At 62.0% G+C, this 24,089-nt stretch overlaps 1 protein-coding gene across 1 annotated transcript; it reads right to left on the reverse strand.

Moving 5' to 3' along the window:
• Positions 1-149: 149 nt before the first annotated feature.
• On the reverse strand, positions 150-23,468 carry LOC126232314 (uncharacterized). Its single transcript, XM_049942594.1, has 20 exons — positions 22,969-23,468; positions 21,816-22,888; positions 21,254-21,697; positions 20,142-21,135; positions 17,392-19,987; positions 15,266-17,191; positions 14,294-15,061; positions 13,157-14,177; positions 12,433-13,057; positions 10,959-12,104; positions 9,582-10,878; positions 8,466-9,239; positions 8,008-8,357; positions 6,695-7,781; positions 6,276-6,470; positions 4,336-6,176; positions 2,945-4,181; positions 1,949-2,640; positions 1,491-1,868; positions 150-1,314 (listed from the first exon to the last, which is right to left on the reverse strand). The coding sequence occupies exons 1-20, from the start codon at positions 23,466-23,468 to the stop codon at positions 150-152; spliced, it is 20,109 nt and encodes a 6,702-aa protein (XP_049798551.1).
• Between the last annotated feature and the right edge of the window lie 621 nt (positions 23,469-24,089).

Genomic DNA, 24,089 nt, shown 5'->3' on the forward strand with positions numbered 1-24,089 from the left:
CAGCCGCTTCCGCGCAGCCGCTTCTGCGCAGCCGTCTCCGCGCAGCTGTTTCTGATTTTCTGATGAGACTTCACTGCAACAGCATGGGTGACGAACTCCGTACGCGCCCGTGGTCTAGAGATCCTACCACGCGCGTACGGGATTCAACTTTACATGTTCAACTGCCCAAAAAACATTGAACATGGAGGTACGCTCCTGTAACCGGAGGCTATAGAGTGTTTCTGCGCCGCTGTTTGTCCGCCGCTGTTTCTGCGCATCTGTTTCTGCGCAGCTGTTTCTGCACAGCTGTTTCTGCGCAGCTGTTTCTGCGCAGCTGTTTCTGCGCAGCTGTTCCTGCGCAGCTGTTCCTGCGCAGCTGTTCCTGCGCAGCTGTTCCTGCGCAGCTGTTCCTGCGCAGCTGTTCCTGCGCAGCTGTTTCTGCGCAGCTGTTTCTGCGCAGCTGTTTCTGCGCAGCTGTTCCTGCGCAGCTGTTCCTGCGCAGCTGTTTCTGCGCAGCTGTTTCTGCGCAGCTGTTCCTGCGCAGCTGTTTCTGCGCAGCTGTTTCTGCGCAGCTGTTTCTGCGCAGCTGTTTCTGCGCAGCTGTTTCTGCGCAGCTGTTTCTGCGCAGCTGTTTCTGCGCAGCTGTTTCTGCGCAGCTGTATCTGCGCAGCTGTTTCTGCGCAGCTGTTTCTGCGCAGCTGTTTCTGCGCACTGTTTCTGCGCAGCTGTTTCTGCGCAGCTGTTTCTGCGCAGCTGCTTCTGCGCAGCTGCTTCTGCGCAGCTGTTTCTGCGCAGCTGTTTCTGCGCAGCTGTTTCTGCGCAGCTGTTTCTGCGCAGCTGTTTCTGCGCAGCCGTTTCTGCGCAGCCGTTTCTGCGCAGCCGTTTCTGCGCAGCCGTTTCTGCGCAGCCGTTTCTGCGCAGCCGTTTCTGCGCAGCCGTTTCTGCGCAGCCGTTTCTGCGCAGCCGTTTCTGCGCAGCCGTTTCTGCGCAGCCGTTTCTGCGCAGCCGTTTCTGCGCAGCCGTTTCTGCGCAGCCGTTTCTGCGCAGCCGTTTCCGCGCAGCCGCTTCCGCGCAGCCGCTTCCGCGCAGCCGCTTCCGCGCAGCCGCTTCCGCGCAGCCGCTTCCGCGCAGCCGCTTCCGCGCAGCCGCTTCCGCGCAGCCGCTTCCGCGCAGCCGCTCCCGCGCAGCCGCTCCCGCGCAGCCGCTTCCGCGCAGCCGCTTCCGCGCAGCCGCTTCCGCGCAGCCGCTTCTGCGCAGCTGTTTCTGATTTTCTGATGAGACTTCACTGCAACAGCATGGGTGACGAACTCCGTACGCGCGCGTGGTCTAGAGATCCTACCACGCGCGTACGGGATTCAACTTTACATGTTCAACTGCCCAAAAAACATTGAACATGGAGGTACGCTCCTGTAACCGGAGGCTATAGAGTGTTTCTGCGCCGCTGTTTCTGCGCCGCTGTTTCTGCGCCGCTGTTTCTGCGCAGCTGTTTCTGCGCAGCTGTTTCTGCGCACCTGTTCCTGCGCACCTGTTCCTGCGCAGCTGTTCCTGCGCAGCTGTTCCTGCGCACCTGTTCCTGCGCAGCTGTTCCTGCGCAGCTGTTCCTGCGCAGCTGTTCCCGCGCAGCTGTTCCCGCGCACCTGTTCCCGCGCACCTGTTCCCGCGCACCTGTTCCCGCGCAGCCGTTCCCGCGCAGCCGTTCCCGCGCAGCCGTTCCCGCGCAGCCGTTTCCGCGCAGCCGTTTCCGCGCAGCCGTTTCCGCGCAGCCGCATCCGCGCAGCCGCTTCCGCGCAGCCGCTTCCGCGCAGCCGCTTCCGCGCAGCCGCTTCCGCGCAGCCGCTTCTGCGCAGCCGTCTCCGCGCAGCTGTTTCTGATTTTCTGATGAGACTTCACTGCAACAGCATGGGTGACGAACTCCGTACGCGCCCGTGGTCTAGAGATCCTACCACGCGCGTACGGGATTCAACTTTACATGTTCAACTGCCCAAAAAACATTGAACATGGAGGTACGCTCCTGTAACCGGAGGCTATAGAGTGTTTCTGCGCCGCTGTTTGTGCGCCGCTGTTTCTGCGCAGCTGTTTCTGCGCAGCTGTTTCTGCGCATCTGTTTCTGCGCAGCTGTTTCTGCACAGCTGTTTCTGCGCAGCTGTTTCTGCGCAGCTGTTTCTGTGCAGCTGTTTCTGCGCAGCTGTTTATGCGCAGCTGTTTCTGCGCAGCTGTTTCTGCGCAGCTGTTTCTGCGCAGCTGTCTCTGCGCAGCTGTCTCTGCGCAGCTGTCTCTGCGCAGCTGTCTCTGCGCAGCTGTCTCTGCGCAGCTGTTTCTGCGCAGCTGTTTCTGCGCAGCTGTTTCTGCGCAGCTGTTTCTGCGCATCTGTTTCTGCGCAGCTGTCTCTGCGCAGCTGTTTCTGCGCAGCTGCTTATGCCTAGCTGTTTCTGCGCAGCTGTTTCGGCGCAGCTGTTTCGGCGCAGCAGTTTCGGCGCAGCTGTTTCGGCGCAGCTGTTTCGGCGCAGCTGTTTCGGCGCAGCTGTTTCGGCGCAGCTGTTTCGGCGCAGCTGTTTCGGCGCAGCTGTTTCGGCGCAGCTGTTTCGGCGCAGCTGTTTCGGCGCAGCTGTTTCGGCGCAGCTGTTTCGGCGCAGCTGTTTCGGCGCAGCTGTTTATGCGCAGCTGTTTATGCGCAGCTGTTTATGCGCAGCTGTTTATGCGCAGCTGTTCATGCGCAGCTGTTCATGCGCAGCTGTTCATGCGCAGCTGTTTCTGCGCAGCTGTTTCTGCGCAGCTGTTACTGCGCAGCCGTTCCTGCGCATCCGTTCCTGCGCAGCCGTTCCTGCGCAGCCGCTTCTGCGCAGCCGCTTCTGCGCAGCTGTTTCTGATTTTCTGATGAGACTTCACTGCAACAGCATGGGTGACGAACTCCGTACGCGCGCGTGGTCTAGAGATCCTACCACGTGCGTACGGGATTCAACTTTACATGTTCAACTGCCCAAAAAACATTGAACATGGAGGTACGCTCCTGTAACCGGAGGCTATAGAGTGTTTCTGCGCCGCTGTTTCTGCGCCGCTGTTTCTGCGCCGCTGTTTCTGCGCCGCTGTTTCTGCGCCGCTGTTTCTGCGCAGCTGTTTCTGCGCAGCTGTTTCTGCGCAGCTGTTTCTGCGCAGCTGTTTCTGCGCATCTGCTTCTGCGCAGCTGTTTCTGCACAGCTGTTTCCGCGCAGCTGTTTCCGCGCAGCTGTTTCCGCGCAGCTGTTTCCGCGCAGCTGTTTCCGCGCAGCTGTTTCCGCGCAGCTGTTTCTGCGCAGCTGTTTCTGCGCAGCTGTTTCTGCGCAGCTGTTTCTGCGCAGCTGTTTCTGCGCAGCTGTTTCTGCGCAGCTGTTCCTGCGCAGCTGTTCCTGCGCAGCTGTTCCTGCGCAGCTGTTCCTGCGCAGCTGTTCCTGCGCAGCTGTTTCTGCGCAGTTGTTTCTGCGCAGCTGTTTCTGCGCAGCTGTTTCTGGGCAGCTGTTCCTGCGCAGCTGTTCCTGCGCAGCTGTTTCTGCGCAGCTGTTTCTGCGCAGCTGATCCTGCGCAGCTGATTCTGCGCAGCTGTTCCTGCGCAGCTGTTCCTGCGCAGCTGTTTCTGCGCAGCTGTTTCTGCGCAGCTGTTTCTGCGCACTGTTTCTGCGCAGCTGTTTCTGCGCAGCTGTTTCTGCGCAGCTGTTTCTGCGCAGCTGTTTCTGCGCAGCTGTTTCTGCGCAGCTGTTTCTGCGCAGCTGTTTCTGCGCAGCTGTTTCTGCGCAGCTGTTTCTGCGCAGCTGTTTCTGCGCAGCCGTTTCTGCGCAGCTGTTTCTGCGCAGCCGTTTCTGCGCAGCCGTTTCTGCGCAGCCGTTTCTGCGCAGCCGTTTCTGCGCAGCCGTTTCTGCGCAGCCGTTTCTGCGCAGCCGTTTCTGCGCAGCCGTTTCTGCGCAGCCGTTTCTGCGCAGCCGTTTCTGCGCAGCCGTTTCTGCGCAGCCGTTTCTGCGCAGCCGTTTCTGCGCAGCCGTTTCTGCGCAGCCGTTTCTGCGCAGCCGTTTCTGCGCAGCCGCTTCTGCGCACCTGTTCCTGCGCAGCTGTTCCTGCGCAGCTGTTCCTGCGCAGCCGTTTCTGCGCAGCCGCTTCTGCGCAGCCGCTTCTGCGCAGCCGCTTCTGCGCAGCCGCTTCTGCGCAGCTGTTTCTGATTTTCTGATGAGACTTCACTGCAACAGCATGGGTGACGAACTCCGTACGCGCGCGTGGTCTAGAGATCCTACCACGCGCGTACGGGATTCAACTTTACATGTTCAACTGCCCAAAAAACATTGAAAATGGAGGTACGCTCCTGTAACCGGAGGCTATAGAGTGTTTCTGCGCCGCTGTTTCTGCGCCGCTGTTTCTGCGCCGCTGTTTCTGCGCAGCTGTTTCTGCGCCGCTGTTTCTGCGCAGCTGTTTCTGCGCAGCTGTTTCTGCGCAGCTGTTTCTGCGCAGCTGTTTCTGCGCAGCTGTTTCTGCGCAGCTGTTTCTGCGCAGCTGTTCCTGCGCAGCTGTTCCTGCGCAGCTGTTCCTGCGCAGCTGTTCCTGCGCAGCTGTTCCTGCGCAGCTGTTCCTGCGCAGCTGTTTCTGCGCAGCTGTTCCTGCGCAGCTGTTCCTGCGCAGCTGTTTCTGCGCAGCTGTTCCTGCGCAGCTGTTTCTGCGCAGCTGTTTCTGCGCAGCTGTTTCTGCGCAGCTGTTTCTGCGCAGCTGTTTCTGCGCAGCTGTTTCTGCGCAGCTGTATCTGCGCAGCTGTATCTGCGCAGCTGTTTCTGCGCAGCTGTTTCTGCGCAGCTGTATCTGCGCAGCTGTTTCTGCGCAGCTGTTTCTGCGCAGCTGTTTCTGCGCACAGTTTCTGCGCAGCTGTTTCTGCGCAGCTGTTTCTGCGCAGCTGTTTCTGCGCAGCTGCTTCTGCGCAGCTGTTTCTGCGCAGCTGCTTCTGCGCAGCCGTTTCTGCGCAGACGTTTCTGCGCAGCCGCTTCTGCGCAGCCGCTTCTGCGCAGCCGCTTCTGCGCAGCCGCTTCTGCGCAGCCGCTTCTGCGCAGCCGCTTCTGCGCAGCCGTTTCTGCGCAGCCGTTTCTGCGCAGCCGTTTCTGCGCAGCCGTATCAGCGCAGCCGTTTCTGCGCAGCCGTTTCTGCGCAGCCGTTTCTGCGCAGCCGTATCTGCGCAGCCGTATCTGCGCAGCCGTTTCTGCGCAGCCGTTTCTGCGCAGCTGTTTCTGCGCAGCTGCTTCTGCGCAGCTGCTTCTGCGCAGCTGCTTCTGCGCAGCCGTTTCTGCGCAGCCGTTTCTGCGCAGCCGTTTCTGCGCAGCCGTTTCTGCGCAGCCGTTTCTGCGCAGCCGTTTCTGCGCAGCCGTTTCTGCGCAGCCGTTTATGCGCAGCCGTTTCTGCGCAGCCGTTTCTGCGCAGCCGTTTCTGCGCAGCCGTTTCTGCGCAGCCGTTTCTGCGCAGCCGTTCCTGCGCAGCCGTTCCTGCGCAGCCGTTTCTGCGCAGCCGTTTCTGCGCAGCCGTTTCTGCGCAGCCGCTTCTGCGCAGCCGCTTCTGCGCAGCCGCTTCTGCGCAGCCGCTTCTGCGCAGCCGCTTCTGCGCAGCCGCTTCTGCGCAGCCGCTTCTGCGCAGCCGCTTCTGCGCAGCCGCTTCTGCGCAGCCGCATCTGCGCAGCCGCTTCTGCGCAGCCGCTTCTGCGAAGCCGCTTCTGCGCAGCCGTTCCTCCGCAGCCGTTCCTGCGCAGCCGTTCCTGCGCAGCCGTTCCTGCGCAGCCGTTCCTGCGCAGCCGTTCCTGCGCAGCCGTTCCTGCGCAGCCGTTCCTGCGCAGCCGTTCCTGCGCAGCCGTTCCTGCGCAGCCGTTCCTGCGCAGCCGTTCCTGCGCAGCCGTTCCTGCGCAGCCGTTCCTGCGCAGCCGTTCCTGCGCAGCCGTTTCTGCGCAGCCGTTTCTGCGCAGCCGTATCTGCGCAGCCGTTTCTGCGCAGCCGTTTCTGCGCAGCCGTTTCTGCGCAGCCGTTTCTGCGCAGCCGTTTCTGCGCAGCCGCTTCTGCGCAGCCGCTTCTGCGCAGCCGCTTCTGCGCAGCCGCTTCTGCGCAGCCGCTTCTGCGCAGCCGCTTCTGCGCAGCCGCTTCTGCGCAGCCGCTTCTGCGCAGCCGCTTCTGCGCAGCCGCTTCTGCGCAGCCGTTTCTGCGCAGCCGGTTCTGCGCAGCCGCTTCTGCGCAGCCGCTTCTGCGCAGCCGCTTCTGCGCAGCCGCTTCTGCGCAGCCGCTTCTGCGCAGCCGCTACTGCGCAGCCGCTACTCCGCAGCCGCTTCTGCGCAGCCGCTTCTGCGCAGCCGCTTCTGCGCAGCCGCTTCTGCGCAGCCGCTTCTGCGCAGCCGCTTCTGCGCAGCCGCTTCTGCGCAGCCGCTTCTGCGCAGCCGCTTCTGCGCAGCCGCTTCTGCGCAGCCGCTTCTGCGCAGCCGCTTCTGCGCAGCCGCTTCTGCGCAGCCGCTTCTGCGCAGCCGCTTATGCGCAGCCGCTTATGCGCAGCTGTTCCTGCGCAGCCGTTTCTGCGCAGCCGCTTCTGCGCAGCTGTTTCTGATTTTCTGATGAGACTTCACTGCAACAGCATGGGTGACGAACTCCGTACGCGCGCGTGGTCTAGAGATCCTACCACGCGCGTACGGGATTCAACTTTACATGTTCAACTGCCCAAAAAACATTGAACATGGAGGTACGCTCCTGTAACCGGAGGCTATAGAGTGTTTCTGCGCCGCTGTTTCTGCGCCGCTGTTTCTGCGCCGCTGTTTCTGCGCAGCTGTTTCTGCGCAGCTGTTTCTGCGCAGCTGTTTCTGCGCAGCTGTTTCTGCGCAGCTGTTTCTGCGCAGCTGTTTCTGCGCAGCTGTTCCTGCGCAGCTGTTCCTGCGCAGCTGTACCTGCGCAGCTGTTTCTGCGCAGCTGTTCCTGCGCAGCTGTTCCTGCGCAGCTGTTCCTGCGCAGCTGTTCCTGTGCAGCTGTTTCTGCGCAGCTGTTTCTGCGCAGCTGTTCCTGCGCAGCTGTTCCTGCGGAGCTGTTTCTGCGCAGCTGTTCCTGCGCAGCTGTTCCTGCGCAGCTGTTTCTGCGCAGCTGTTTCTGCGCAGCTGTTTCTGCGCAGCTGTTTCTGCGCAGCTGTTTCTGCACAGCTGTTTCTGCGCAGCTGTATCTGCGCAGCTGTATCTGCGCAGCTGTATCTGCGCAGCTGTTTCTGCGCAGCTGTTTCTGCGCAGCTGTTTCTGCGCACTGTTTCTGCGCAGCTGTTTCTGCGCAGCTGTTTCTGCGCAGCTGTTTCTGCGCAGCTGTTTCTGCGCAGCTGCTTCTGCGCAGCTGCTTCTGCGCAGCTGTTTCTGCGCAGCTGTTTCTGCGCAGCTGTTTCTGCGCAGCCGTTTCTGCGCAGCCGTTTCTGCGCAGCCGTTTCTGCGCAGCCGTTTCTGCGCAGCCGTTTCTGCGCAGCCGTTTCTGCGCAGCCGTTTCTGCGCAGCCGTTTCTGCGCAGCCGTTTCTGCGCAGCCGTTTCTGCGCAGCCGTTTCTGCGCAGCCGTTTCTGCGCAGCCGTTTCTGCGCAGCCGTTTCCGCGCAGCCGCTTCCGCGCAGCCGCTTCCGCGCAGCCGCTTCCGCGCAGCCGCTTCCGCGCAGCCGCTTCCGCGCAGCCGCTTCCGCGCAGCCGCTTCCGCGCAGCCGCTTCCGCGCAGCCGCTTCCGCGCAGCCGCTTCCGCGCAGCCGCTTCCGCGCAGCCGCTTCCGCGCAGCCGCTTCTGCGCAGCTGTTTCTGATTTTCTGATGAGACTTCACTGCAACAGCATGGGTGACGAACTCCGTACGCGCGCGTGGTCTAGACATCCTACCACGCGCGTACGGGATTCAACTTTACATGTTCAACTGCCCAAAAAACATTGAACATGGAGGTACGCTCCTGTAACCGGAGGCTATAGAGTGTTTCTGCGCCGCTGTTTCTGCGCCGCTGTTTCTGCGCCGCTGTTTCTGCGCAGCTGTTTCTGCGCAGCTGTTTCTGCGCACCTGTTCCTGCGCACCTGTTCCTGCGCAGCTGTTCCTGCGCAGCTGTTCCTGCGCACCTGTTCCTGCGCAGCTGTTCCTGCGCAGCTGTTCCTGCGCAGCTGTTCCCGCGCAGCTGTTCCCGCGCACCTGTTCCCGCGCACCTGTTCCCGCGCACCTGTTCCCGCGCAGCCGTTCCCGCGCAGCCGTTCCCGCGCAGCCGTTCCCGCGAAGCCGTTTCCGCGCAGCCGTTTCCGCGCAGCCGTTTCCGCGCAGCCGCTTCCGCGCAGCCGCTTCCGCGCAGCCGCTTCCGCGCAGCCGCTTCCGCGCAGCCGCTTCCGCGCAGCCGCTTCTGCGCAGCCGTCTCCGCGCAGCTGTTTCTGATTTTCTGATGAGACTTCACTGCAACAGCATGGGTGACGAACTCCGTACGCGCCCGTGGTCTAGAGATCCTACCACGCGCGTACGGGATTCAACTTTACATGTTCAACTGCCCAAAAAACATTGAACATGGAGGTACGCTCCTGTAACCGGAGGCTATAGAGTGTTTCTGCGCCGCTGTTTGTGCGCCGCTGTTTCTGCGCAGCTGTTTCTGCGCAGCTGTTTCTGCGCATCTGTTTCTGCGCAGCTGTTTCTGCACAGCTGTTTCTGCGCAGCTGTTTCTGCGCAGCTGTTTCTGCGCAGCTGTTTCTGCGCAGCTGTTTCTGCGCAGCTGTTTCTGCGCAGCTGTCTCTGCGCAGCTGTCTCTGCGCAGCTGTCTCTGCGCAGCTGTCTCTGCGCAGCTGTTTCTGCGCAGCTGTTTCTGCGCAGCTGTTTCTGCGCAGCTGTTTCTGCGCAGCTGTTTCTGCGCAGCTGTTTCTGCGCATCTGTTTCTGCGCAGCTGTCTGCGCAGCTGTTTCTGCGCAGCTGCTTATGCCTAGCTGTTTCTGCGCAGCTGTTTCGGCGCAGCTGTTTCGGCGCAGCTGTTTCGGCGCAGCTGTTTCTGCGCAGCTGTTTTGGCGCAGCTGTTTCGGCGCAGCTGTTTCGGCGCAGCAGTTTCGGCGCAGCAGTTTCGGCGCAGCAGTTTCGGCGCAGCAGTTTCGGCGCAGCAGTTTCGGCGCAGCAGTTTCGGCGCAGCAGTTTCGGCGCAGCAGTTTCGGCGCAGCTGTTTCGGCGCAGCTGTTTCGGCGCAGCTGTTTCGGCGCAGCTGTTTCGGCGCAGCTGTTTCGGCGCAGCTGTTTCGGCGCAGCTGTTTCGGCGCAGCTGTTTCGGCGCAGCTGTTTCGGCGCAGCTGTTTATGCGCAGCTGTTCATGCGCAGCTGTTCATGCGCAGCTGTTCATGCGCAGCTGTTCATGCGCAGCTGTTTCTGCGCAGCTGTTTCTGCGCAGCTGTTTCTGCGCAGCCGTTACTGCGCAGCCGTTACTGCGCAGCCGTTCCTGCGCAGCCGCTTCTGCGCAGCCGCTTCTGCGCAGCTGTTTCTGATTTTCTGATGAGACTTCACTGCAACAGCATGGGTGACGAACTCCGTACGCGCGCGTGGTCTAGAGATCCTACCACGTGCATACGGGATTCAAGTTTACATGTTCAACTGCCCAAAAAACATTGAACATGGAGGTACGCTCCTGTAACCGGAGGCTATAGAGTGTTTCTGCGCCGCTGTTTCTGCGCCGCTGTTTCTGCGCCGCTGTTTCTGCGCCGCTGTTTCTGCGCAGCTGTTTCTGCGCAGCTGTTTCTGCGCAGCTGTTTCTGCGCAGCTGTTTCTGCGCATCTGCTTCTGCGCAGCTGTTTCTGCACAGCTGTTTCCGCGCATCTGCTTCTGCGCAGCTGTTTCTGCGCAGCTGTTTCCGCGCAGCTGTTTCCGCGCAGCTGTTTCCGCGCAGCTGTTTCCGCGCAGCTGTTTCCGCGCAGCTGTTTCCGCGCAGCTGTTTCCGCGCAGCTGTTTCCGCGCAGCTGTTTCCGCGCAGCTGTTTCCGCGCAGCTGTTTCCGCGCAGCTGTTTCTGCGCAGCTGTTTCTGCGCAGCTGTTTCTGCGCAGCTGTTTCTGCGCAGCTGTTTCTGCGCAGCTGTTCCTGCGCAGCTGTTCCTGCGCAGCTGTTCCTGCGCAGCTGTTCCTGCGCAGCTGTTTCTGCGCAGTTGTTTCTGCGCAGCTGTTTCTGCGCAGCTGTTTCTGGGCAGCTGTTCCTGCGCAGCTGTTCCTGCGCAGCTGTTTCTGCGCAGCTGTTTCTGCGCAGCTGATCCTGCGCAGCTGATTCTGCGCAGCTGTTCCTGCGCAGCTGTTCCTGCGCAGCTGTTTCTGCGCAGCTGTTTCTGCGCAGCTGTTTCTGCGCACTGTTTCTGCGTAGCTGTTTCTGCGCAGCTGTTTCTGCGCAGCTGTTTCTGCGCAGCTGTTTCTGCGCAGCTGTTTCTGCGCAGCTGTTTCTGCGCAGCTGTTTCTGCGCAGCTGTTTCTGCGCAGCTGTTTCTGCGCAGCTGTTTCTGCGCAGCCGTTTCTGCGCAGCCATATCTGCGCAGCCGTTTCTGCGCAGCCGTTTCTGCGCAGCCGTTTCTGCGCAGCCGTTTCTGCGCAGCCGTTTCTGCGCAGCCGTTTCTGCGCAGCCGTTTCTGCGCAGCCGTTTCTGCGCAGCCGTTTCTGCGCAGCCGTTTCTGCGCAGCCGTTTCTGCGCAGCCGTTTCTGCGCAGCCGTTTCTGCGCAGCCGTTTCTGCGCAGCCGTTTCTGCGCAGCCGTTTCTGCGCAGCCGTTTCTGCGCAGCCGTTTCTGCGCAGCCGCTTCTGCGCATCTGTTCCTGCGCAGCTGTTCCTGCGCAGCTGTTCCTGCGCAGCCGTTCCTGCGCAGCCGTTTCTGCGCAGCCGCTTCTGCGCAGCCGCTTCTGCGCAGCCGCTTCTGCGCAGCTGTTTCTGATTTTCTGATGAGACTTCACTGCAACAGCATGGGTGACGAACTCCGTACGCCCGCGTGGTCTAGAGATCCTACCACGCGCGTACGGGATTCAACTTTACATGTTCAACTGCCCAAAAAACATTGAAAATGGAGGTACGCTCCTGTAACCGGAGGCTATAGAGTGTTTCTGCGCCGCTGTTTCTGCGCCGCTGTTTCTGCGCAGCTGTTTCTGCGCAGCTGTTTCTGCGCAGCTGTTTCTGCGCAGCTGTTTCTGCGCAGCTGTTTCCGCGCAGCTGTTTCCGCGCAGCTGTTTCCGCGCAGCTGTTTCCGCGCAGCTGTTTCCGCGCAGCTGTTTCCGCGCAGCTGTTTCCGCGCAGCTGTTTCCGCGCAGCTGTTTCCGCGCAGCTGTTTCCGCGCAGCTGTTCCTGCGCAGCTGTTCCTGCGCAGCTGTTCCTGCGCAGCTGTTTCTGCGCAGCTGTTCCTGCGCAGCTGTTCCTGCGTAGCTGTTCCTGCGCAGCTGTTCCTGCGCAGCTGTTCCTGCGCAGCTGTTCCTGCGCAGCTGTTCCTGCGCAGCTGTTTCTGCGCAGCTGTTTCTGCGCAGCTGTTTCTGCGCAGCTGTTCCTGCGCAGCTGTTTCTGCGCAGCTGTTTCTGCGCAGCTGATTCTGCGCAGCTGATTCTGCGCAGCTGTTTCTGCGCAGCTGTTTCTGCGCAGCTGTTCCTGCGCAGCTGTTTCTGCGCAGCTGTTTCTGCGCAGCTGTTTCTGCGCAGCTGTTTCTGCGCAGCTGTTTCTGCGCAGCCGTTTCTGCGCAGCCGTTTCTGCGCAGCCGTTTCTGCGCAGCCGTTTCTGCGCAGCCGTTTCTGCGCAGCCGTTTCTCCGCAGCCGTTTCTGCGCAGCCGTTTCTGCGCAGCCGTTTCTGCGCAGCCGTTTCTGCGCAGCCGTTTCTGCGCAGCCGTTTCTGCGCAGCCGTTTCTGCGCAGCCGTTTCTGCGCAGCCGTTACTGCGCAGCCGTTTCTGCGCAGCCGTTTCTGCGCAGCCGTTTCTGCGCAGCCGTTTCTGCGCAGCCGTTTCTGCGCAGCCGTATCCGCGCAGCCGTTTCTGCGCAGCCGCTTCTGCGCAGCCGCTTCTGCGCAGCCGTTTCTGCGCAGCCGTTTCTGCGCAGCCGTTTCTGCGCAGCCGTTTCTGCGCAGCCGTTTCTGCGCAGCCGTTTCTGCGCAGCCGTTTCTGCGCAGCCGTTCCTGCGCAGCCGTTCCTGCGCAGCCGTTCCTGCGCAGCCGTTTATGCGCAGCCGTTTATGCGCAGCCGTTTATGCGCAGCCGTTTCTGCGCAGCCGTTTATGCGCAGCCGTTTATGCGCAGCCGTTTATGCGCAGCCGTTTCTGCGCAGCCGTTTCTGCGCAGCCGTTTCTGCGCAGCCGTTTCTGCGCAGCCGTTCCTGCGCAGCCGTTCCTGCGCAGCCGTTCCTGCGCAGCCGTTCCTGCGCAGCCGCTTCTGCGCAGCCGCTTCTGCGCAGCTGTTTCTGATTTTCTGATGAGACTTCACTGCAACAGCATGGGTGACGAACTCCGTACGCGCGCGTGGTCTAGAGATCCTACCACACGCGTACGGGATTCAACTTTACATGTTCAACTGCCCAAAAAACATTGAACATGGAGGTACGCTCCTGTAACCGGAGGCTATAGAGTGTTTCTGCGCCGCTGTTTCTGCGCCGCTGTTTCTGCGCAGCTGTTTCTGCGCAGCTGTTTCTGCGCAGCTGTTCCTGCGCAGCTGTTCCTGCGCAGCTGTTCCTGCGCAGCTGTTCCTGCGCAGCTGTTCCTGCGCAGCTGTTTCTGCGCAGCTGTTCCTGCGCAGCTGTTCCTGCGCAGCTGTTTCTGCGCAGCTGTTTCTGCGCAGCTGATTCTGCGCAGCTGATTCTGCGCAGCTGTTTCTGCGCAGCTGTTTCTGCGCAGCTGTTCCTGCTCAGCTGTTTCTGCGCAGCTGTTTCTGCGCAGCTGTTTCTGCGCACTGTTTCTGCGCAGCTGTTTCTGCGCAGCTGTTTCTGCGCAGCTGTTCCTGCGCAGCTGTTTCTGCGCAGCTGTTTCTGCGCAGCTGTTTCTGCGCAGCTGTTTCTGCGCAGCCGTTTCTGCGCAGCCGTTTCTGCGCAGCCGTTTCTGCGCAGCCGTTTCTGCGCAGCCGTTTCTGCGCAGCCGTTTCTGCGCAGCCGTTTCTGCGCAGCCGTTTCTGCGCAGCCGTTTCTGCGCAGCCGTTTCTGCGCAGCCGTTTCTGCGCAGCCGTTTCTGCGCAGCCGTTACTGCGCAGCCGTTTCTGCGCAGCCGTTACTGCGCAGCCGTTTCTGCGCAGCCGTTTCTGCGCAGCCGTTTCTGCGCAGCCGTTTCTGCGCAGCCGTTTCTGCGCAGCCGTTTCTGCGCAGCCGTTTCAGCGCAGCCGTTTCTGCGCAGCCGTTTCTGCGCAGCCGTTTCTGCGCAGCCGTATCTGCGCAGCCGTTTCTGCGCAGCCGCTTCTGCGCAGCCGCTTCTGCGCAGCCGCTTCTGCGCAGCCGCTTCTGCGCAGCCGCTTCTGCGCAGTCGCTTCTGCGCAGCCGCTTCTGCGCAGCCGCTTCTGCGCAGCCGCTTCTGCGCAGCCGCTTCTGCGCAGCCGCTTCTGCGCAGCCGCTTCTGCGCAGCCGCTTCTGCGCAGCCGTTTCTGCGCAGCTGTATCTGCGCAGCTGTATCTGCGCAGCTGTTTCTGCGCAGCTGTTTCTGCGCAGCTGTTTCTGCGCAGCTGTATCTGCGCAGCTGTATCTGCGCAGCTGTTTCTGCGCAGCTGCTTCTGCGCAGCTGCTTCTGCGCAGCCGCTTCTGCGCAGCCGCTTCTGCGCAGCCGCTTCTGCGCAGCCGTTTCTGCGCAGCCGTTTCTGCGCAGCCGTTTCTGCGCAGCCGTTTCTGCGCAGCCGTTTCTGCGCAGCCGTTTCTGCGCAGCCGTTTCTGCGCAGCCGTATCTGCGCAGCCGCTTCTGCGCAGCCGCTTCTGCGCAGCCGCTACTGCGCAGCCGCTACTGCGCAGCCGCTTCTGCGCAGCCGCTTCTGCGCAGCCGCTTCTGCGCAGCCGCTTCTGCGCAGCCGCTTCTGCGCAGCCGCTTCTGCGCAGCCGCTTCTGCGCAGCCGCTTCTGCGCAGCCGCTTCTGCGCAGCCGCTTCTGCGCAGCCTTTCCTGCGCAGCCGTTCCTGCGCAGCCGTTCCTGCGCAGCCGTTCCTGCGCAGCCGTTCCTGCGCAGCCGTTCCTGCGCAGCCGTTCCTGCGCAGCCGTTCCTGCGCAGCCGTTCCTGCGCAGCCGCTTCTGCGCAGCCGCTTCTGCGCAGCCGCTTCTGCGCAGCCGTTTCTGATTTTCTGATGAGACTTCACTGCAACAGCATGGGTGACGAACTCCGTACGCGCGCGTGGTCTAGAGATCCTACCACGCGCGTACGGGATTCAACTTTACATGTTCAACTGCCCAAAAAACATTGAACATGGAGGTACGCTCCTGTAACCGGAGGCTATAGAGTGTTTCTGCGCCGCTGTTTCTGCGCCGCTGTTTCTGCGCAGCTGTTTCTGCGCAGCTGTTTCTGCGCAGCTGTTTCTGCGCAGCTGTTTCCGCGCAGCTGTTTCCGCGCAGCTGTTTCCGCGCAGCTGCTTCCGCGCAGCTGTTTCCGCGCAGCTGTTTCCGCGCAGCTGTTTCCGCGCAGCTGTTTCGGCGCAGCTGTTTCCGCACAGCTGTTCCTGCGCAGCTGTTCCTGCGCAGCTGTTTCTGCGCAGCTGTTTCTGCGCAGCTGTTCCTGCGCAGCTGTTCCTGCGCAGCTGTTCCTGCGCAGCTGTTCCTGCGCAGCTGTTCCTGCGCAGCTGTTCCTGCGCAGCTGTTCCTGCGCAGCTGTTCCTGCGCAGCTGTTCCTGCGCAGCTGTTCCTGCGCAGCTGTTCCTGCGCAGGTGTTTCTGCGCAGCTGTTCCTGCGCAGCTGTTTCTGCGCAGCTGATCCTGCGCAGCTGATTCTGCGCAGCTGTTTCTGCGCAGCTGATTCTGCGCAGCTGTTTCTGCGCAGCTGTTTCTGCGCAGCTGTTTCTGCGCAGCTGCTTCTGCGCAGCTGTTTCTGCGCAGCTGTTTCTGCGCAGCTGTTTCTGCGCAGCTGTTTCTGCGCAGCTGTTTCTGCGCAGCCGTTTCTGCGCAGCCGTTTCTGCGCAGCCGTTTCTGCGCAGCCGTTTCTGCGCAGCCGTTTCTGCGCAGCCGTTTCTGATTTTCTGATGAGACTTCACTGCAACAGCATGGGTGACGAACTCCGTACGCGCGCGTGGTCTAGAGATCCTACCACGCGCGTACGGGATTCAACTTTACATGTTCAACTGCCCAAAAAACATTGAACATGGAGGTACGCTCCTGTAACTGGAGGCTATAGAGTGTTTCTGCGCCGCTGTTTCTGCGCCGCTGTTTCTGCGCAGCTGTTTCTGCGCAGCTGTTTCTGCGCAGCTGTTTCTGCGCAGCTGTTTCCGCGCAGCTGTTTCCGCGCAGCTGTTTCCGCGCAGCTGTTTCCGCGCAGCTGTTTCCGCGCAGCTGTTTCGGCGCAGCTGTTTCCGCACAGCTGTTCCTGCGCAGCTGTTCCTGCGCAGCTGTTTCTGCGCAGCTGTTCCTGCGCAGCTGTTCCTGCGCAGCTGTTCCTGCGCAGCTGTTCCTGCGCAGCTGTTCCTGCGCAGCTGTTCCTGCGCAGCTGTTCCTGCGCAGCTGTTCCTGCGCAGCTGTTCCTGCGCAGCTGTTCCTGCGCAGCTGTTCCTGCGCAGCTGTTTCTGCGCAGCTGTTCCTGCGCAGCTGTTTCTGCGCAGCTGATCCTGCGCAGCTGATTCTGCGCAGCTGTTTCTGCGCAGCTGATTCTGCGCAGCTGTTTCTGCGCAGCTGTTTCTGCGCAGCTGTTTCTGCGCAGCTGTTTCTGCGCAGCTGCTTCTGCGCAGCTGTTTCTGCGCAGCTGTTTCTGCGCAGCTGTTTCTGCGCAGCTGTTTCTGCGCAGCTGTTTCTGCGCAGCTGTTTCTGCGCAGCCGTTTCTGCGCAGCCGTTTCTGCGCAGCCGTTTCTGCGCAGCCGTTTCTGCGCAGCCGTTTCTGCGCAGCCGTTTCTGCGCAGCCGTTTCTGCGCAGCCGTTTCTGCGCAGCCGTATCTGCGCAGCCGTTTCTGCGCAGCCGCTTCTGCGCAGCCGTTTCTGCGCAGCCGTTTCTGCGCAGCCGTTTCCGCGCAGCCGTTTCCGCGCAGCCGTTTCCGCGCAGCCGTTTCTGCGCAGCCGTTTCTGCGCAGCCGTATCTGCGCAGCCGTATCTGCGCAGCTGTTTCTGCGCAGCTGTTTCTGCGCAGCTGTTTCTGCGCAGCTGCTTCTGCGCAGCTGCTTCTGCGCAGCCGCTTCTGCGCAGCCGCTTCTGCGCAGCCGCTTCTGCGCAGCCGCTTCTGCGCAGCCGCTTCTGCGCAGCCGCTTCTGCGCAGCCGCTTCTGCGCAGCCGCTTCTGCGCAGCCGCTTCTGCGCAGCCGCTTCTGCGCAGCCGCTTCTGCGCAGCCGCTTCTGCGCAGCCGCTTCTGCGCAGCCGCTTCTGCGAAGCCGTTCCTGCGCAGCCGTTCCTGCGCAGCCGTTCCTGCGCAGCCGTTCCTGCGCAGCCGTTCCTGCGCAGCCGTTCCTGCGCAGCCGTTCCTGCGCAGCCGTTTCTGCGCAGCCGTTTCTGCGCAGCCGTTTCTGCGCAGCCGTTTCTGCGCAGCCGTTTCTGCGCAGCCGTTTCTGCGCAGCCGTTTCTGCGCAGCCGTATCTGCGCAGCCGTTTCTGCGCTGCCGTTTCTGCGCTGCCGTTTCTGCGCAGCCGTATCTGCGCAGCCGTTTCTGCGCAGCCGTTTCTGCGCAGCCGTTTCTGCGCAGCCGCTTCTGCGCAGCCGCTTCTGCGCAGCCGCTTCTGCGCAGCCGCTTCTGCGCAGCCGCTTCTGCGCAGCCGTTTCTGCGCAGCCGCTTCTGCGCAGCCGCTTCTGCGCAGCCGCTTCTGCGCAGCCGCTTCTGCGCAGCCGCTTCTGCGCAGCCGTTTCTGCGCAGCCGTTTCTGCGCAGCCGTTTCTGCGCAGCCGTTTCTGCGCAGCCGTTTCTGCGCAGCCGCTTCTGCGCAGCCGCTTCTGCGCAGCCGCTTCTGCGCAGCCGCTTCTGCGCAGCCGCTTCTGCGCAGCCGCTTCTGCGCAGCCGCTTCTGCGCAGCCGCTTCTGCGCAGCCGCTTCTGCGCAGCCGCTTCTGCGCAGCCGCTTCTGCGCAGCCGCTTCTGCGCAGCCGCTTCTGCGCAGCCGCTTCTGCGCAGCCGCTTCAGCGCAGCCGCTTCTGGGCAGCCGTTTCTGCGCAGCCGTTTCTGCGCAGCCGTTTCTGCGCAGCCGCTTCTGCGCAGCCGCTTCTGCGCAGCCGCTTCCGCGCAGCCGCTTCCGCGCAGCCGTCTCCGCGCAGCTGTTTCTGATTTTCTGATGAGACTTCACTGCAACAGCATGGGTGACGAACTCCGTACGCGCGCGTGGTCTAGAGATCCTACCACGTGCGTACGGGATTCAACTTTACATGTTCAACTGCCCAAAAAACATTGAACATGGAGGTACGCTCCTGTAACCGGAGGCTATAGAGTGTTTCTGCGCCGCTGTTTCTGCGCCGCTGTTTCTGCGCAGCTGTTTCTGCGCAGCTGTTTCTGCGCAGCTGTCTCTGCGCAGCTGTTTCTGCGCAGCTGTTTCTGCGCAGCTGTTTCTGAGCAGCTGTTTCTGCGCAGCTGTTTCTGCGCAGCTGTTTCTGCGCAGCTGTTTCTGCGCAGCTGTTTCTGCGCAGCTGTCTCTGCGCAGCTGTCTCTGCGCAGCTGTCTCTGCGCAGCTGTCTCTGCGCAGCTGTCTCTGCGCAGCGGTCTCTGCGCAGCTGTCTCTGCGCAGCGGTCTCTGCGCAGCTGTTTCTGCGCAGCTGTTTCTGCGCAGCTGTTTCTGCGCAGCTGTTTCTGCGCAGCTGTTTCTGCGCATCTGTTTCTGCGCAGCTGTTTCTGCGCAGCTGCTTATGCCTAGCTGTTTCTGCGCAGCTGTTTCGGCGCAGCTGTTTCGGCGCAGCTGTTTCGGCGCAGCTGTTTCGGCGCAGCTGTTTCGGCGCAGCTGTTTCGGCAGCAGCTGTTTCGGCGCAGCTGTTTCGGCGCAGCTGTTTCGGCGCAGCTGTTTCGGCGCAGCTGTTTCGGCGCAGCAGTTTCGGCGCAGCTGTTTCGGCGCAGCTGTTTCGGCGCAGCAGTTTCGGCGCAGCAGTTTCGGCGCAGCAGTTTCGGCGCAGCAGTTTCGGCGCAGCAGTTTCGGCGCAGCAGTTTCGGCGCAGCAGTTTCGGCGCAGCAGTTTCGGCGCAGCAGATTCGGCGCAGCAGTTTCGGCGCAGCAGTTTCGGCGCAGCAGTTTCGGCGCAGCAGTTTCGGCGCAGCAGTTTCGGCGCAGCTGTTTCGGCGCAGCTGTTTCGGCGCAGCTGTTTCGGCGCAGCTGTTTCGGCGCAGCTGTTTCGGCGCAGCTGTTTCTGCGCAGCTGTTTCTGCGCAGCTGTTTCTGCGCAGCTGTTTCTGCGCAGCTGTATCTGCGCAGCTGTATCTGCGCAGCTGTATCTGCGCAGCTGTTTCTGCGCAGCTGTTTCTGCGCAGCTGTTTCTGCGCACTGTTTCTGCGCAGCTGTTTCTGCGCAGCTGTTTCTGCGCAGCTGTTTCTGCGCAGCTGCTTCTGCGCAGCTGTTTCTGCGCAGCTGCTTCTGCGCAGCTGCTTCTGCGCAGCTGTTTCTGCGCAGCTGTTTCTGCGCAGCTGTTTCTGCGCAGCTGTTTCTGCGCAGCTGTTTCTGCGCAGCTGTTTCTGCGCAGCCGTTTCTGCGCAGCCGTTTCTGCGCAGCCGTTTCTGCGCAGCCGTTTCTGCGCAGCCGTTTCTGCGCAGCCGTTTCTGCGCAGCCGTTTCTGCGCAGCCGTTTCTGCGCAGCCGTTTCTGCGCAGCCGTTTCTGCGCAGCCGTTTCTGCGCAGCCGTTTCTGCGCATACGTTTCTGCGCAGCCGTTTCTGCGCAGCCGTTACTGCGCAGCCGTTTCTGCGCAGCCGTTTCTGCGCAGCCGTTTCTGCGCAGCCGTTTCTGCGCAGCCGTTTCTGCGCAGCCGTTTCTGCGCAGCCGTATCTGCGCAGCCGTTTCTGCGGAGCCGCTTCTGCGCAGCCGCTTCTGCGCAGCCGCTTCTGCGCAGCCGTATCAGCGCAGCCGTTTCTGCGCAGCCGTTTCTGCGCAGCCGTTTCTGCGCAGCCGTATCTGCGCAGCCGTATCTGCGCAGCCGTTTCTGCGCAGCCGTTTCTGCGCAGCTGCTTCTGCGCAGCTGCTTCTGCGCAGCTGCTTCTGCGCAGCTGCTTCTGCGCAGCTGATTCTGCGCAGCCGCTTCTGCGCAGCCGCTTCTGCGCAGCCGTTTCTGCGCAGTCGTTTCTGCGCAGCCGTTTCTGCGCAGCCGTTTCTGCGCAGCCGTTTCTGCGCAGCCGTTTCTGCGCAGCCGTTTCTGCGCAGCCGTTTCTGCGCAGCCGTTTCTGCGCAGCCGTTTCTGCGCAGCCGTTTCTGCGCAGCCGTTTCTGCGCAGACGTTCCTGCGCAGCCGTTTCTGCGCAGCCGCTTCTGCGCAGCCGCTTCTGCGCAGCCGCTTCTGCGCAGCCGCTTCTGCGCAGCCGCTTCTGCGCAGCCGCTTCTGCGCAGCCGCTTCTGCGCAGCCGCTTCTGCGCAGCCGCTTCTGCGCAGCCGCTTCTGCGCAGCCGCTTCTGCGCAGCCGCTTCTGCGCAGCCGCTTCTGCGCAGCCGCTTCTGCGCAGCCGCTTCTGCGCAGCCGCTTCTGCGCAGCCGCTTCTGCGCAGCCGTTCCTGCGAAGCCGTTCCTGCGAAGCCGTTCCTGCGCAGCCGTTCCTGCGCAGCCGTTCCTGCGCAGCCGTTCCTGCGCAGCCGTTCCTGCGCAGCCGTTCCTGCGCAGCCGCTTCTGCGCAGCCGCTTCTGCGCAGCCGCTTCTGCGCAGCCGCTTCTGCGCAGCCGCTTCTGCGCAGCCGCTTATGCGCAGCCGTTCCTGCGCAGCCGTTTCTGCGAAGCCGTTTCTGCGCAGCCGCTTCTGCGCAGCCGCTTCTGCGCAGCTGTTTCTGATTTTCTGATGAGACTTCACTGCAACAGCATGGGTGACGAACTCCGTACGCGCGCGTGGTCTAGAGATCCTACCACGTGCGTACGGGATTCAACTTTACATGTTCAACTGCCCAAAAAACATTGAACATGGAGGTACGCTCCTGTAACCGGAGGCTATAGAGTGTTTCTGCGCCGCTGTTTCTGCGCCGCTGTTTCTGCGCCGCTGTTTCTGCGCAGCTGTTTCTGCGCAGCTGTTTCTGCGCAGCTGTTTCTGCGCAGCTGTTGCTGCGCAGCTGTTCCTGCGCAGCTGTTCCTGCGCAGCTGTTCCTGTGCAGCTGTTTCTGCGCAGCTGTTCCTGCGCAGCTGTTCCTGCGCAGCTGTTCCTGCGCAGCTGTTCCTGCGCAGCTGTTTCTGCGCAGCTGTTTCGCGCAGCTGTTTCTGCGCAGCTGTTCCTGCGCAGCTGTTCCTGCGCAGCTGTTTCTGCGCAGCTGTTTCTGCGCAGCTGTTTCTGCGCAGCTGTTTCTGCGCAGCTGTTTCTGCGCAGCTGTTTCTGCGCAGCTGTTTCTGCGCAGCTGTTTCTGCGCAGCTGTATCTGCGCAGCTGTTTCTGCGCAGCTGTATCTGCGCAGCTGTATCTGCGCAGCTGTATCTGCGCAGCTGTTTCTGCGCAGCTGTTTCTGCGCAGCTGTTTCTGCGCAGCTGTTTCTGCGCACTGTTTCTGCGCAGCTGTTTCTGCGCAGCTGTTTCTGCGCAGCTGCTTCTGCGCAGCTGCTTCTGCGCAGCTGTTTCTGCGCAGCTGTTTCTGCGCAGCTGTTCCTGCGCAGCTGTTTCTGCGCAGCTGTTTCTGCGCAGCTGTTTCTGCGCAGCCGTTTCTGCGCAGCCGTTTCTGCGCAGCCGTTTCTGCGCAGCCGTTTCTGCGCAGCCGTTTCTGCGCAGCCGTTTCTGCGCAGCCGTTTCTGCGCAGCCGTTTCCGCGCAGCCGCTTCCGCGCAGCCGCTTCCGCGCAGCCGCTTCCGCGCAGCCGCTTCCGCGCAGCCGCTTCCGCGCAGCCGCTTCCGCGCAGCCGCTTCCGCGCAGCCGCTTCCGCGCAGCCGCTTCCGCGCAGCCGCTTCCGCGCAGCCGCTTCCGCGCAGCCGCTTCCGCGCAGCCGCTTCTGCGCAGCTGTTTCTGATTTTCTGATGAGACTTCACTGCAACAGCATGGGTGACGAACTCCGTACGCGCGCGTGGTCTAGAGATCCTACCACGCGCGTACGGGATTCAACTTTACATGTTCAACTGCCCAAAAAACATTGAACATGGAGGTACGCTCCTGTAACCGGAGGCTATAGAGTGTTTCTGCGCCGCTGTTTCTGCGCCGCTGTTTCTGCGCCGCTGTTTCTGCGCAGCTGTTTCTGCGCAGCTGTTTCTGCGCACCTGTTCCTGCGCACCTGTTCCTGCGCAGCTGTTCCTGCGCAGCTGTTCCTGCGCACCTGTTCCTGCGCAGCTGTTCCTGCGCAGCTGTTCCTGCGCAGCTGTTCCCGCGCAGCTGTTCCCGCGCACCTGTTCCCGCGCACCTGTTCCCGCGCACCTGTTCCCGCGCAGCCGTTCCCGCGCAGCCGTTCCCGCGCAGCCGTTCCCGCGCAGCCGTTTCCGCGCAGCCGTTTCCGCGCAGCCGCTTCCGCGCAGCCGCTTCCGCGCAGCCGCTTCCGCGCAGCCGCTTCTGCGCAGCCGTCTCCGCGCAGCTGTTTCTGATTTTCTGATGAGACTTCACTGCAACAGCATGGGTGACGAACTCCGTACGCGCCCGTGGTCTAGAGATCCTACCACGCGCGTACGGGATTCAACTTTACATGTTCAACTGCCCAAAAAACATTGAACATGGAGGTACGCTCCTGTAACCGGAGGCTATAGAGTGTTTCTGCGCCGCTGTTTGTCCGCCGCTGTTTCTGCGCAGCTGTTTCTGCGCAGCTGTTTCTGCGCATCTGTTTCTGCGCAGCTGTTTCTGCACAGCTGTTTCTGCGCAGCTGTTTCTGCGCAGCTGTTTCTGCGCAGCTGTTCCTGCGCAGCTGTTCCTGCGCAGCTGTTCCTGCGCAGCTGTTCCTGCGCAGCTGTTCCTGCGCAGCTGTTCCTGCGCAGCTGTTTCTGCGCAGCTGTTTCTGCGCAGCTGTTTCTGCGCAGCTGTTCCTGCGCAGCTGTTCCTGCGCAGCTGTTTCTGCGCAGCTGTTTCTGCGCAGCTGTTCCTGCGCAGCTGTTTCTGCGCAGCTGTTTCTGCGCAGCTGTTTCTGCGCAGCTGTTTCTGCGCAGCTGTTTCTGCGCAGCTGTTTCTGCGCAGCTGTTTCTGCGCAGCTGTATCTGCACAGCTGTATCTGCGCAGCTGTTTCTGCGCAGCTGTTTCTGCGCAGCTGTTTCTGCGCACTGTTTCTGCGCAGCTGTTTCTGCGCAGCTGTTTCTGCGCAGCTGCTTCTGCGCAGCTGCTTCTGCGCAGCTGTTTCTGCGCAGCTGTTTCTGCGCAGCTGTTTCTGCGCAGCTGTTTCTGCGCAGCCGTTTCTGCGCAGCCGTTTCTGCGCAGCCGTTTCTGCGCAGCCGTTTCTGCGCAGCCGTTTCTGCGCAGCCGTTTCTGCGCAGCCGTTTCTGCGCAGCCGTTTCTGCGCAGCCGTTTCTGCGCAGCCGTTTCTGCGCAGCCGTTTCTGCGCAGCCGTTTCCGCGCAGCCGCTTCCGCGCAGCCGCTTCCGCGCAGCCGCTTCCGCGCAGCCGCTTCCGCGCAGCCGCTTCCGCGCAGCCGCTTCCGCGCAGCCGCTTCCGCGCAGCCGCTTCCGCGCAGCTGCTCCCGCGCAGCCGCTCCCGCGCAGCCGCTTCCGCGCAGCCGCTTCCGCGCAGCCGCTTCCGCGCAGCCGCTTCCGCGCAGCCGCTTCCGCGCAGCCGCTTCTGCGCAGCTGTTTCTGATTTTCTGATGAGACTTCACTGCAACAGCATGGGTGACGAACTCCGTACGCGCGCGTGGTCTAGAGATCCTACCACGCGCGTACGGGATTCAACTTTACATGTTCAACTGCCCAAAAAACATTGAACATGGAGGTACGCTCCTGTAACCGGAGGCTATAGAGTGTTTCTGCGCCGCTGTTTCTGCGCCGCTGTTTCTGCGCCGCTGTTTCTGCGCAGCTGTTTCTGCGCAGCTGTTTCTGCGCACCTGTTCCTGCGCACCTGTTCCTGCGCAGCTGTTCCTGCGCAGCTGTTCCTGCGCACCTGTTCCTGCGCAGCTGTTCCTGCGCAGCTGTTCCTGCGCAGCTGTTCCTGCGCAGCTGTTCCCGCGCAGCTGTTCCCGCGCACCTGTTCCCGCGCACCTGTTCCCGCGCACCTGTTCCCGCGCAGCCGTTCCCGCGCAGCCGTTCCCGCGCAGCCGTTCCCGCGCAGCCGTTTCCGCGCAGCCGTTTCCGCGCAGACGTTTCCGCGCAGCCGCATCCGCGCAGCCGCTTCCGCGCAGCCGCTTCCGCGCAGCCGCTTCCGCGCAGCCGCTTCCGCGCAGCCGCTTCTGCGCAGCCATCTCCGCGCAGCTGTTTCTGATTTTCTGATGAGACTTCACTGCAACAGCATGGGTGACGAACTCCGTACGCGCCCGTGGTCTAGAGATCCTACCACGCGCGTACGGGATTCAACTTTACATGTTCAACTGCCCAAAAAACATTGAACATGGAGGTACGCTCCTGTAACCGGAGGCTATAGAGTGTTTCTGCGCCGCTGTTTCTGCGCCGCTGTTTCTGCGCCGCTGTTTCTGCGCAGCTGTTTCTGCGCAGCTGTTTCTGCGCACCTGTTCCTGCGCACCTGTTCCTGCGCAGCTGTTCCTGCGCAGCTGTTCCTGCGCACCTGTTCCTGCGCAGCTGTTTCTGCGCAGCTGTTCCTGCGCAGCTGTTCCTGCGCAGCTGTTTCTGCGCAGCTGTTCCTGCGCAGCTGTTCCTGCGCAGCTGTTTCTGCGCAGCTGTTTCTGCGCAGCTGTATCTGCGCAGCTGTATCTGCGCAGCTGTTTCTGCGCAGCTGTTTCTGCGCAGCTGTTTCTGCGCAGCTGTATCTGCGCAGCTGTATCTGCGCAGCTGTATCTGCGCAGCTGTTTCTGCGCAGCTGTTTCTGCGCAGCTGTTTCTGCGCACTGTTTCTGCGCAGCTGTTTCT

The sequence above is a fragment of the Schistocerca nitens genome, unplaced genomic scaffold (assembly GCF_023898315.1).
Source record: "Schistocerca nitens isolate TAMUIC-IGC-003100 unplaced genomic scaffold, iqSchNite1.1 HiC_scaffold_468, whole genome shotgun sequence".
Taxonomy (NCBI): Eukaryota; Metazoa; Arthropoda; class Insecta; order Orthoptera; family Acrididae; genus Schistocerca; species Schistocerca nitens.

Excerpts from the sequence above, each read along its gene's own strand:
- LOC126232314 (XM_049942594.1), bottom strand. The coding sequence starts at position 23,468 with ATGGCTGCGCAGAAGCGGCTGCGCGGAAGCGGCTGCGCGGAAGCGGCT. Across the intron at positions 17,192-17,391 it reads TTTTTTGGGCAGTTGAACAT|AAACGGCTGCGCAGAAACGG; the intron begins GTAAAGTTGAAT and ends ACGGCTGCGCAG. Across the intron at positions 1,315-1,490 it reads GAACAGGTGCGCAGGAACAG|GATCTCTAGACCACGCGCGC; the intron begins GTGCGCAGAAAC and ends CGCGCGTGGTAG.